Source organism: Manis javanica, chromosome 8 (assembly GCF_040802235.1).
Source record: "Manis javanica isolate MJ-LG chromosome 8, MJ_LKY, whole genome shotgun sequence".
NCBI classification, from domain to species: Eukaryota; Metazoa; Chordata; class Mammalia; order Pholidota; family Manidae; genus Manis; species Manis javanica.
Window position 1 is genome coordinate 92472642 of NC_133163.1, and position 14446 is coordinate 92487087.

Below are 14446 nucleotides of genomic sequence, written 5' to 3' on the forward strand. Positions count from 1 at the left end.
CATTACATACTCTTTTTTTTTTAACTTCAGTTTCACTCTGTGACCTTTCCTTGCCCTATTGTCGCATTCTAGGATAGTATTTTCAGAGAAGCTGCCTATGCCACTGACCATGCTTCCTGGATTAAATATCTTCCAGCAAGGCCTAACTCTTCATGCCTCTCTTATGTGACTTCCTTATTCATATTATTTCACTAATGGGTATTGGATGTATATATTTGTATGATTACTTTGTACAGCTTGAATATTAAGCTTTTGTTCAACATTATTTTTCACAGATATTTTATCTATTATTTTCCTTTAAGAGGTGACATTCTCTTCCTAAAAAACAGTTATATAAACACATTCTCCGCCTGTTATTTTTTCTCTCCCCAGGGTTCTGCCATGGGTGAATTCTATTTGGACGATGGCCATTCATTCCAATACCTCCACCAGAAGCAATTCTTGCACAGGAAGTTTTCATTCTGTTCAGATGTTTTAATGAACAGGTAATGACAGCTAAAAAGCCATGTGCTTTCTTAAATAAATATTGCCATCTTCTTGCTATCCTCAAATGCAATTATTGATGAAGGCCATTTGCACAGTATTTATCTTTTTTCAGCTTCATTAGATATAATTGACAAATAAATTTGTAATATATTTAAGGTGTATAATATGATTTGATGTATGTATACATTGTAAAAGGAGTCCCACCATCAAGTCAATTAACACATCCTTTACTTCACATATTTATCCTTTTTTTTTTTTTAGTGAGAGAACACTTAAGTTCTACTCTTGGCAAATTTCAGTTATACAATACAGTATTATCAACTATAGTTACCATGTTATACATTAGCTCCTCAGGCCTTATTTATCTTGTAACTGAAAGTTTGTACCCTTTTTCTAGTTTCTCCCTATTTCTCCCATCTTCTAGCCCCCGGCTACCTCCATTCTACTCTCTATTTCTGAGGTCAACACTTTCTTTTTTTTTTTAAACATTCCACATATAAGTGATATCATGCAGGATTTGGCTTTCTCTGTCTGGCTTACTTCACTTTGCATAATGACCTCCAGGCTCATCCATGTTGTCACAGATGACAGGATATCCATCTTTTTTAAGGCTAAATAATAATCCATTGTCTCTGTATACCACATCTTCTTTATCTATTCATTCACTGATGGACACTAAGGTTGCTTCCATATCTTGGCTATTGTAAATAATACTGTATTGAATAATATCTGTTCCAGACAGTGATTCATTTCCTTCAGATATATACCAAGTGGGATTGCTGGATCATATGATAGTTCTGTTTTTAATTTTTTGAGGAACCTCCATACTGTTTGCCATAGCAGTCATACAGTTAACATTCCCAACAATGGTGTACAAGAGTTCCCTTTTCTCCACATCCTCATCAACACTTATTTTTTGTCTTTTTGCTGGTAGCCATTCCAACAGGTATGGGGTGATACCTCATTGTGGTTTTGATTTGCATTTCCTTGATGATCAGTGATATTGAGCACCTTTTCATTTACCTATTCGCCATCTGCATATCATCTTTGGGAAAATGTTTATTCGTGTTGTTTGCCCATTTTTTAATTGGGATATTTATGTATGAGTCCCTTATATAGTTGGATATTAACCTTTTATCAGATATGTGGCTTACAAATATTTTCTCCCATTCTATAGGTTGCCTTTTCATTTTGTGGATGGTTTTCTTTGTTGTGCAGAAGCTTTTTAGTTTTATGTAGTCCTACTTGTTTATTTTATTTTTGGTATAAAAAAAGTTTTTGGTGCTAAATCCCAAAAAATCACCAACACCAATGTCAAGGAGCTTACCCCCTATATTTACTTCTAGGAGTTTTATGGTTTCAGGTCTTACATTCAATTCTTTAATCCATTTTGTATTGATCTTTGTGGATGGTATAAGATAGAGGTCCAGTTTCATTCTTTTGCATATGGATATCCAGTTTTCCTAAAACCATTTATTGAAGAGACTGTCTTCTCCCCATTTTATATTTTTGGCTCATTTGTCAAAAATTAATTGACCAGTATGCATGGGTTTATTTCTGTGTCTCTGTTCTGTTCCATTGATCTATGTCTGTTTTTAGGCCATTACTGTACTGTTTTGGTTACTATAGCTTTGTAATATAGTTTGAAGTCAGTAATTATGATGCCTCCATCTTTGTTTTATTTTTCAGATTGTTTTAGCTGTGTGGGGTCTTCTGTGGATCCATGTGAATTTTAGGCTTGTTTCTCAATTCTGTGAGACATGCCTTTGGAATTTTGATAGGTATTACACTGCATCTGTAGATTGCTTTGAGTAGTGCAGATATTTTCACAATATTAATTCTTCCATCCATGAACACAGAATATCTTTCTATTTGAGTCTTCCTCTATTTTTTTATCAATGCCTTATAGTTTTCAGTATATAGCTTTTTCTCCTCCTTGATTAAATTTATTCCTGAGCATTTTATTTTGACACTATTGTAAATGGGATTATTTCTCTTTCCATTGTTCATTGTTAATGTATAGAAATGCAACTGATTTTTGTGTATTGATTTTGTATCCTTCAGCTTTACAGACTTTGTTTATTAGTCCTAACAGTTTTTTGGTAGAGTCTTTAGGATTTTCTACATATAGTATCATGTTATCTGCAAACAAAAATTGTTTTACTTCTTCTTTTCCAATTCAGATGTCATTTACTTCTTCTTCTTGCCTAATTGCTCTGGCTAGGATGTCCAGTACTATGTTGAATAAAAGTGACAAGAATGGGCATCCTCAGCTTATTCTTGATCTTTCAGTATGATACTAACTTTTGTATAGTTTCCCATATATGGTCTTTATCATGTTGAAGTATGTTGCCACTATTTGTTGAGAGTTTTTTAAATCATAAATTGGTGTTAAATTTGGTCAGATGCTTTTTCTGCATCTACTGAAATGATCATAGGATTTTTATCCTTCCTGTTGTTAATGTGATATATCACATTTATTGGTTTGCTTATATTAAACTATCTCTGCCTTCTAGGAATGAATCCTACTTGATCACAGTGTGTGGTGCTTTTAATGAATTGTTAAAATCAGTTTACTAATAGTTTGTTGAGGATTTTTGCATCTGTATTCATCAAGGAGATTGGCCTGTAATTTTCTTACTGGCTTTGGTTTCAGGGTGATGCTGGCCTTGTAAAATGAGTTTGGACATGTCCCTTCCTCTTCTACTTTTTAAAAGAATTTGAAAAGGATTGGTATTAATTCTTTAAATGTTCGTTAGAATTCACCAGTGAAGCCATCTTGTCCTGGACTTTTCTTTGTTAGGAGGTTTGGATTACTGATACCATATCTCCTTCCTAGTAATTTGTTAAGATTTTGTTTCTTCATGCTACAATAATTAGAAACAATATTTGTTTCTACATGAATCATTTAGAAATTTATCCACTTCTTCTAGCTTATCCAATTTGCTGGTGTATAACTAACTGTTCATAGTAGTTTATGATCCTTAGTATTTCTGTGGTATCAAATGTAACATATCTTCTTTTATTTCTGATTTGCTTTGAGTCCTGTCTTTTTTTCTTGGTGAGTCTAGCTAAATGTTTATCAATTTTTGTTTATCTTTTTTAAAAAATCAGCTTAATTTCATTGATCTTTTATATTGTCTTTTTAGTCTCTATTTCATTTATTTCCATTTGATCTTTGTTATTTTCTTCCTCCTACTAATTTTGGGCTTTGTTCTTCTTTTCTATCTCCTTGAGGTGTGAATTAGGTTGTTTGCTTGAGATTTTTCTTGTTTCTTAAGGGTGGGCGTTTATTACTATGAACAGCCCTTTTACAACTCCTTTTGCTGCATCCCACAGATCTGGTATGTTGTATTTCCATTTTCATTGGTCTCACAGTATGTTTTTATTTCTCCTTTGACCCATTGGTTGTTCAGTAGCATGTTGTTTATCCATGCTGTCATCTTTCTTTGTAGTGGCTCCTGGTAGTTGCGGGTGTGCCAAGACCCATCAGTGTCCCAAAGGGGAGGATAGCAGTCAGCCCTTAGTTATATAGGCTGTCTCTCAGGCAGTAACTGGGAAATTATGTAGTCAAACCCCTTCCAAGGAAAAACTGGGAGATGGGTGCTTTTGCCTGCTTTCTCTGCTCTGAGCCTTGGGGGATTGCTGCATCACATCCATTAACAACTGCTTCTTTGTTTGCTATCATCCTGTGGGACTTGTGAATGCAAACTCTGTTGGCTATCAGAGCTAGGTGATTTGAGGTCCCATCCCTTGGGTGGGAGCCTTAAAACATGGAGTGCTAAAAGTGTGGTCCAAACCCTTCACTCTGCAAGAAGCTGGGAGTTAGGGATCTGTTCTCAGTTGTATGGCACCATGACAGGGATGAGGGTTATGGTAAGAATGGATCTCAGCCTTTCCTACCCATCATGAGATTCTGGATGTCTAGGAGTCACTTAGCTAGTTTCTGGATTTCTCTCAAAGGGAATCACTCCATTTTCAGCTTTACATCCAGTGCATCCATGGGGAGAAGGAAATTCAGGAGCCTCTTTAGTTGCCCTTTTGGTCTGGAGTCCTCCTGGAGTATTTTTTCAATCACTCCATGACCCTCCCTTCCTTATTGTTCATTTTCCTTTTCTTCTCTTAAAAATAAGAAGAGTTCTATTTAAGTTCCCATTAATCCCATTTATTCATCTATTTAATAATTGAGTATCTGATTTCTTACAGTTGATTGCAATGTCCAAGTCATATTTATGACTTCTGGATCCTTAGGTGATTTCTCCCCAAATGTCTTGTTGAAGAGAGATTGGTTTGGCTAGTGACTAGCTAGCCTTCAGCACATAGAGTCATCTTTTCCATCTCTTTTTCCTAATAAATATGACAGCTATATGGTTCGTGCCTCTGTAGGAAAAGATGGGAGGGGAGTGCATAAAGCCAGGAATATTGACCTGGTAACCAGTCAAAACCTCTGTTCATCTTTTCCTAATGCCATTTGCATCTGTTTCAGTTGTGCTGATGAGAAGGGTCATTATCCGAGCAAGCATGTGGTGGAGAAGATCTTTATCCTAGGCCTCAAGAAGCAGCCATCTGCTGTGACCACCCACTCACCTGGTGAGGAAACAGGCCATTTGCTTTTGTAAATAATGAAGTGTCTGTAGTGAAGAGATGATGATTGTTCTTAAAATGGACATAATATGCTTAAGCCGAGTGGGCTCTACACTTTCTAATAGAGGTCAAATAAGCTAGTATCTAGAGGGAATGAGGCCATCCTGCTTCTCCTTATCAACTGATCTTTCTGTTCTGTAAGCTGTTAATATTTTTCTAAGGAAAATTATTTGGGGCTTGAAGTAATAGTGTAGCGTCTCTGAATATTTTTTTAAACTGTAGATATCTGAAACCCTGGAGAACCCCACTCATGTTTATGGAGTTTCTTAAAGGGAATGGGATGGGATACATCCTTTCTTACCTACTGAATTTCCTGGACAAATCACTTTGTTCCTTACAGTTTCTTTTCCACCAATATTGGAATGAAAACAGTGGAATGTTTCATGTTTTAAAACTTCATGGGAACTCACAGGCAAAAGTGCTATTAATTTGGATTCTCCTAAGTGGGATATGAGGTTTTATGATCGTCAGAAACATTTCAGATTCAAAAGAAAGATTGTTCTCTCCTAGATGCTCATCAGATGTTTTTTATTGTCTTGATATTTAGATGGTAAAGATCAACCTGTGGCTTTTACATACTGTGCCAAAACATCTACCCTGAGCCTGGAGAAGCTCTCGCTGAACATTGGTGCTGACTGGGAAGTCCACATCAAATGACTGGGAAGAGCCCCTGGTGATGAGCACAAGGAGGCGGCCTGCCCCTTGGCCCTCTTGGAGATTTGTGCCACACACTCATTGACTTCTCTGGCTCAAAATAGTCTTTGACCAGTCTCCAGCTTACTAACAAACAATAGACTTCAGACTTTTCAGATTTTACATTTTTAGTTGTACACATAATCCTCTGTGTGTCAAATGCCACCTTTTCTCCTAGGTACAAGCCCCCCTGAGACATTTCCAGAGTTTGTAAATCTTCCATTGCTTCTTGGGCCATGGCCCTGTGATAAGCATTGTGGCCCAGCAAACAGCTTCTCTCTGGGCCCGGCTGGACGAGTTTGTTGCATGTGAGACATGGCCAAGCCCTCCTTGCGTGGCCTGTTCAGGGCAGCTTGCCTCAGGCCACGCATCAGAGTCGCTCTGGTTATATAGCAGCTGAGTTGCTTGGGCCTGTCTCCAAGTGGACAGCAGCTTCTGGCACTGCCCGCCCCCCCAGTTGTCCTTTGCCCACTTTGTGTGCAAAAGGGAGTTATTCTAGAGATTGATTCGGAAGCACAAGGGATTCTTTTCCTTGTCATGCTTTTTTGGGCTCCAAAGTTCTAAATCCATCATCTCAAAATTCTAGTTCCTTTATCTTATTTTTATTTAATACCTTCTACTAACCAAAGAATATTTATAACATGAGTAAGCTATAATTAGTAAAATAAAACAAATACCCATGTCCCCACCAACCCTCAGAAATAGAACACAAGGCTGGGACAGGATGAGGCAAGTGAAGCACCTGCCTGGGCTAAAAATGCAATAATCAAAAAATAAAATTTTAGTGCAATATTTTAAAAAATCAAAATTAATGCAAAAAAAAATCCATGGTGAACAAAATAGCAACATTTTAAATAAAGACAGGATCAAAATTACTAAATTTTCCTTTTGCTTCAGAGTCCAGTACAGCTAGGCATGGGACAGAGCATTATAACATCCCAGTCCCTCAGGATGCCCCCTGCTCTGGACCCCCAGTGACTCCCTGCTCTCGGCCACAGCGTCTGCTGGGCAGCATCACGCCCTCAGCCCCCCTCCATATGCACAGTCCTTATCAGGCTTCCTCCACTTGGCAGCTGCCACTTCCATGCCTCATGGGCCCGGTATCCGCCACCTCCCCTTTACCTCTGCAGACTTTACCATCCCTCCAGGCCCAACCCCAGGCCCACTTTTCCATGAAGCCTTTCTGATGACACTCACCCTCCCAGCTCCCCTTGGACCCAGGAGCAGTGATTTTGCCCTCCTCTGAAATGCTGCCCCACCTATAATGTGTGCTCTACTTAGCATTCTCAGGGATGGTCCTTTCATGTCTCCGGTTTATCTGTGTTGTTCCCCTACTGGATTGTATGTTCCTCAAGAGCATGTTATATTTGTCTTATATCTGCCTGAGCACCTTGTACTTGGCTTTCCATAACTATTGCTTGTAATTGCTTAAATGATGGATTTGATTGATTAAAAAGTGAGGATTGAATGTATTTGCTTCTGATTTACCTTTCTTACATAGGACTCTTCCCTGCAGTAAACATTGTATATTTCCTCATGGACACATTTTATCAGTTGAGATTTGAGTTCTGCATCAAATATAAGCTGCAAATATAGACATATGCAGATTCTTTGCTCCTATTTCTGTAAGCTTTGAATTATGGAAAAGGAAGAAGCCTACATTAGCTGAAGTAGTATTTCCTATCTTCAAATTTCTCTCACCATAATGACACTATAGCATCTTACTACACTGATAGACAGTGACTACAGTGGGGGGGGTGAAGACTTGATAATATGGGTAAATGTTGAAACCATAATGTTGTTCATGTGAAACCTTCATAAGATTGTATATCAATGATACTTTAATAAAAAAAATTTCTCTTGCCAACCTACACTGAGGCTTAGCCTGAAAACTGAGTGCTCTTACCTAATGTAAATGATGGTTGCTGATGCAGTTTAAGCTGAGTAATTAAGACCTATCTTCAGATCAACATTTATGGCATGTCCATTCTTCCATCCAAAATACTTTTGAAGGAAGGAATGAAATAAGAATTAATAGAGCAAGTTAGTGGGAAATGACTCTGTGGTGACCAGAACTATACCGAAACTAACTAGAGACACTGAGTGGGAAAAATGCAGTCTGGGTGTTTTTAATTGTTCTCTGCTCTTAGCACTTCTCACATTTTACCCACCTCCTATTGCTGAAGCTATGTGCCAGAGAGTTGCGTGGGGCTGAGCTGGCCTACAGTTGCTCAGTTACCTTGCTGTGGCTGATTTTGATATGTTTTCCCAGGCAACTCGGTTTTCTGTAAGAAATTAGAACCATTAAGACAGTGATTCAAACAAAGCTCTAAAATGAATACATGATGTGTCTTTCCTTTAAGACTTAAATGTCTAGGCATGAATTGATAAATCATTGTAAAAACTGAAACTGCCCAACAGATAAATGGGCAAAGGTAACTCAAGAGAAATTGAAACAGACAAAATAAGCTTTAAAGATGCTCAGCCTCATTAATAATCAAAGAAATGATTTTTTGTTTTGTTTTGTTTTGCTTGATTCACCAAGATTTAAGAGTGAAAATATCCGAGGCTGATGTTGGTTGGTTTGGGGATAGGCATTCTCATGCATCATTAGCGGAATTATAAATAAATACAATCTTTCAGGATGGCTACCTGGCAATAGTGTCAAAATTTTAAATTTCCACACTTTAACCCAGCAATTCCACTTCATAAAAATCAGTTAAGTGTCTCCGAACTACTAATTGCAATATGGTTTATACAGTGGAAAACTAGGCATAAGTTAAATGTCCTTTTACAGGGAATTAGTTGAATACAGCCCTTTCATTCAGTGGAATATTAGGTAACCACTAAAATAACAATCCATTAGTATCAACACAGAAAAGATTCCGAGGGATTTCATTTAAGTAAAAGTTACAGTAAAACTGAAATTGAGGGACATCCTATACTCTTCAAAATGAGGAAGCTGTGAAAAACGGATCTAAGGAACTGCTCCAGATGGAAGGGGCTAAGGAGACATGACAACAAATTGGTGATCCTGGGCTGGATTCTGGACCTTTAAAGGACATTATTGGTAGAGTTGGAAAAATTTGGGATCTTTAGATTACATAGTACTTTTCCTAATTTTGAGAGTTTTACTATGACTATACAGAATTTCCTTGTATTTAAGAAATACTGAAGTAATAAAGGATAATGGGCCTCATATCTGTGACTTCAAATGGCTCAAAAAATTTATATTTGAGATGAAGAGACAGAGAAAATAGGCAAAGTGTGTTAAAATGTTATAATTAGAATACCTGGTAAAGGGTATACAGGAACTCTTTATACTGTATTTTCAATTTCCCCATAAGTTTTAAACTATTTCAAAATAACATTTAAAAATGAAAGTGGTGGCATGAAAAGATGCTCCACATCACTAATCATCAGGGAAATGCAAATTAAAACCACAATGAGATATCACCTCCCACCAGTCAGGATGGCCAACATCGAAAAGACAAAAGGAACAACAAATGCTGGCAAGGATGCAGAGAAAGTGGAACCCTCCTACACTGCTGGTGGGAATGTAAATCAGTTCAACCATTGTGGGAGACAATATGGAGTTTCCTCAGAAAACTGAAAATATAAATAACATTTGACCCAGGAATTCCACTCCTAGGAATTTACCCAAAGAAAACAAAATCCCAGATCCAAAAAGACAAAGGCACTCCTATGTTTATTGATGCACTATCTGCAATAGCCAAGACATGGAAGCAACCTAAGTGTCCATCAGTGGATCAATGGATAAAGATGTGGTATGTATACACAATGGAATATTATTCAGCCATAAAAAGGAAAGAAATCCTACCATTTGCAACAACATGGATGGAGCTAGAGCGTATTATGCTCAGTAAAATAAGCCAGGTGCAGAAAGGCAAATACCATATGATTTCACTTATTTATGGAATATAAAAAAGCAAAACAGAAGGAACAAAACAGCAATAGACTCATAGACACTGAGAAGTGACTAGTTGTTACCAAGGGGAGGGATTGGGGCAGGTGCAGGGAGATAAAAGGGCACAATAATTCACAGTCACAGCATAAGTTAATCATGGGTGACTGTTGAACCACTGTGATGTACATTTGAAACCAACATAAGATTGTATATTAATGATACTTTAATAGAACAAAAAAACAAAACAAAAAAAGGTGCTGGCCTTCATATCTAATACCTCTATAATACCTATACCTTTAAAAGGTTTGGTTTCTATGGTTGTAAAGGCTTATAAAGTGTGGCAGGTTAAGTAGGATGAAACAAATGGAGTTAATAATGAATGAATCTTCATTATTGCAGAATCATCATCACTGCAGAATCTTCCTCAGATCAGCTGCTCTTCACGTGAGAAATGATAGACCAACCCAAGTCCTCTACTTCAGGGAACACAAATCCCACCCTCTGAGCACCAGGCTGGCACCTGCTGATCCTCTACCACCCACACCATGGCAGCACTATATGTCGCTTCACCACAGAGGCCTGGTCTGACTGCAGGAGCCGACCGGGGGAAACTGCAGGAGGGTATTCACCTGCTTATGGCAGGCATTTATTTACGGCAGAGGTCCTGTATAGTGGCCAGGGCAAGTTCTTCATTCATCTGGAAGTTCTGTTTGGTCACCTTCCTTCTTGTCCCAGATCTACACCATCGTGATGATCTGGCTGTGGTGGCTCTGCGGCGGTCAGTTCCTGACAGCAGGGGTCCCAGGATGTAGGCTCCGGAGTCACTAGGTATCTACACAGGCCCTGCCCAAGGAGTCTGGTTTCATTTAAGATGGGCCTGCAGGACTATCTTCTGGGGTACAGCACACTTCAGAGCTAAGGGACCTCCAGGCTCATGTCCCATGCTATGCACCAAGGTGACCAGGACCCACCCAGATGGAGCCATTCTCCTAATGGACTCCTACAGCAGAAGGCACAGCTCGTCACCATGAGTTTGCCTTAAAGTTATGCCAAGTTATGTATCCTGGTTAACTAAAAGCCGTCAATCAGATCACTGTAGTCGTAGGGAAGACTGTAGTTCTGCAGTTTGGTCTGTGTGCAAAATTCCTTTTAGCTTTTCACTTCCCTTTCAGTATCAAGATACCAAAATGAAGGCAGCATAAACACAGTCAAAACACATAAATATCTGGAGCTTAATGGTTTTTTTTGATAACTGACCATCCTAGCTGAAAGCCTTCCCAGTAATGGAATTCCTATGACAACATCAAGCATTCCACTCTGCTTTTAAGATTTCCATCTACCAAACCCTTGGAATGCATCACATAATTCCAAGGGGGGGGGTCACTCTAGACTAAAATAACTTTTCTGCCCAGGAATAGCAAGCCATCAGCAGCTCCACTGGAAATAGATTATAATTTTAATTGAGGTACATACAATAAAATGCATGCATCTCAATGTACAGCTTGATGCACTTTGATATGTGTATGCACTCCTGCAACCATTACCCAGATCAAGATTTCAAACATTCTAATTTTTTTCCCCCTTCACCTATTTCACCCATCCCCACCTCCTCTATGGCAACCACCATATGGTAATAAGATTACCGTGTTATAGACAATGAAAGCCATATAACTAGTACACTAGTAGAAATAAAGGAGACATTGGCATCTGATATCAGATCTGCCTGTCTTATGACCAGCCTTGCTAAAGATTGCAGTGCCGCAGCAAGGACAGCCAGGATGAGAGTTGCTTCTTGACAGCTGTTTCCAGCAGGGCTGTGGTGTTAGATTTCCCTCCAATCAGAACTAGAGGAAGGGAATCCCTAAATATTTATATGCAAGCATCCAGAGAGCTTATGCCTAATTCATTTTATTGGAGTCTTAGTTCTGCATTTACTCCTCCACTGGAAATCAAGAGACCTGGGGTCTACTTTAGTTCTGTAGTGAGCTGGCCAAGAGATCTTGGCCATGGCATTTAATCTCTTGAGGCTTTGGTTTCCTCATTGGTTGAAGAAAAGAGATAATCTCTAAAATTCCGTGAGTTTTCCATAACTTAAATGTGAAAACACAGCAGATACCTCAAGTTGCCTTAATTGTAAAGTGGGGTTAATCAAACCTGCAGGGTTGTCATACAGATTAAAAATATTCTATGTATGCTAATTATCAGGGAAATGCAAATTAAAACCACAATGAAATATCACCTCATACCAGATAGTATGGTTAATATCCAAAAGACAAGGAACAACAAGTGCTGGCGAGGATGCAGAGAAAAGGGAACCCTCCTACACTGCTGGTGAGAATGTAAATTAGTTCAACCATTGTGGAAAGCAATATGGAGGTTCCTCAAAAAACTCAAAATAGAAATACCATTTGACCCAGGAATTCCATTCCTAGGAATTTACCCAAAGAAAACAAGATCCCAGACTCAAAAAGACATGTGTACCCCTATATTTATCACAGCACTATTTACAATAGCCAAGATATGGAAGCAACCTAAGTAGATGAATGGATAAAGAAGATGTGGTACATATACACAATAGAATATTATTCAGCCATAAGAAAATAAAACCTACCATTTGCAACAACATGGATGGAGCTGGAGGGTATTATGCTCAGTGAAATAAGCCAGGCAGAGAAAGAAAAGTACCAAATGATTTCCCTCATTCCTGGAGTATAACAATGAAGCAAAACTGAAGAAACAAAACAGCAGCAGACTCACCGACTCTAAGAAGAGACTAGCGGTTACCAAAGGGGAGGAGTGAGGGGAGGTGGGTGGGGAGGGAGGGAGAAGGGGATTAAGAGGCACTGTAATTTGCACTCACAATATAGATAGGTCACAGGGAAGGCAGTATAGCATGGAGAAGACAAGTAATGACTCAATAGCATCTTACTACACTGTTGGACAGTGATTGCAATGGGGTGGGGGGTACTTAATAATATGGGTGAATGTTAAAACCACAATGTTGCGCATGTGAAACCTTTGTAAGATTACATATCAATGATAGCTTAATAAAAATATATTCTATATATATGGAAAGGAAAAAAGAGTCATTTTACTTTGAAGAAACCTGGTAGATACCACCTTGGCCAACTGATCAAGGCTGATATCAACTGTAATAAAATACATCGATCTTATACTCCCAGATAGAATCTGATGAGAAGGGCACATCACCTCTATGATTTTCTTTCCCAAATCCATAACCTCAGACTAATGTAAAAAAAATTAGTCAATATCAAGTCGAGGGACATTCTACAACATCCTTAATAAGTACTCTTCAAAAGTGCCAAGATCATGAGAGACAAAGACTGTGGGACCATCAGAGATTGGAAGACAGGAAGGAGACAGAACAATGAAATGCAATGCAGGACCCTGGATTGGATCTTGTGACAGAAGGGAAAAAAGACTAGTGGAAACACTGAAGAGGTCAAAATATGTCTTATAGTTTAGTTAGTAGCATTTTACCATTAATCTCTTAGTTTTGATCACTTTCCAGGGTCATATACTGTATAAATGTGAAGGGGAATTGGGTGAAGGGTATATGGGAACTCTACTATCTTTGCAACTCTTGTAAGTCTAAAAATTACTTTAAAACTAAAGATTTTAAAACTGTGAAGTAGCTAGTACAAGTAGCACTGAATGAATGGTAGGTGTTATACCATACTACAAGCAAATACACTCCTTCCAACAATGTTGAATCGAAGAGATATTTATTGGTGGGAAAGAGAGTGACACAAAACTATTAATTGGCCTTGTTGGGGCAACAGACACCATTCCAGCCACAGACATTACCTAATATTGGCTGACATATGTTCTAAAAACTAGTTCTTTATCCTTGAAGAGGCTTCTGGGAACTGAAATGTGCAGCTGTTTATGTACCCGTTATCTGTCCTTTGTTCACTGGTTCAGATTGGATTTCTTCCAGATAGCATGAGTTTCTACAGCTGTGCAATGAACCTTGAGTTTGGACCTGCTAATCTACAGGGGATTTTATTCACAACAATTGGTAGAGCAAATTGAATAATGCCTTGCACTGAGTGTTTGTTATTTCCATCCTGCTATGATGAGAGGCTCATCTTACCACACAGGCGTCTTAGTTACTAACAGATGGAGCTGGCTGAGCCCAGGAAAGAAAGGTCAGCATGTGTGTGGCCCAGAGACAGCACCTCCCCCAGGGGCAAATCAGCCAAGAAACTCTGACTGCATCAGCAAAGCAGTAAGTGTAAGCTCTCTCCTCACATAGGGAAATTTCATTGAACAGACATACAACACGAGTTTATTAAAAGCCCTTTCTACACTTGACCCTGAGGGTCGAGACCCAGTTCCCACCTTCACAGAGCTTACCGTATCATGGGCAAACAGGAAGCTCCATAAGCAGAAACAGTAAAATGTGGATTGGTGCTGTGAATTTCAAGGTGGTATAAGAGAACTGGGCTGGGACTCAAACATGTGACAGTCAGGGAAGGAAACTGCCCCCTCTGCCCTCCATGCCATTAGTGAGTTTGAGGGTGGAAGTCAGTCTTTTTCGAGGTTCTTTTACCGCAGATAGGCACATCTCTGGTTGGAGGCACTGTGACCACGTGACCCAGAGAGGCTCACATCCAGCCCCTTGCTGTACCCATGGAAGACGATCAGTAAATGCTCACAGGGAGAGTTGCA

General features: G+C 38.9%; 1 protein-coding gene across 12 annotated transcripts in view; it reads left to right on the plus strand.

Annotated features, from left to right (window-relative positions):
• GANC (glucosidase alpha, neutral C) overlaps positions 1-7295 on the plus strand; it is a 59726-nt gene extending 52431 nt beyond the window's left edge. For 11 of the 12 annotated variants that reach the window (XM_017669155.3, XM_073211680.1, XM_037018936.2 and 8 more), the window contains 3 exons: positions 373-485; positions 4973-5076; positions 5678-7295. In XM_017669155.3, the coding sequence (XP_017524644.3) occupies positions 373-485; positions 4973-5076; positions 5678-5787 (327 nt within the window). In that variant the 3' untranslated portion in view covers positions 5788-7295. Of the gene's footprint in view, positions 1-372; positions 486-4972; positions 5077-5677 lie in introns of those variants that run through there. The other variant, XR_001854465.3, reaches the window with a different exon arrangement.
• Positions 7296-14446: the final 7151 nt, after the last annotated feature.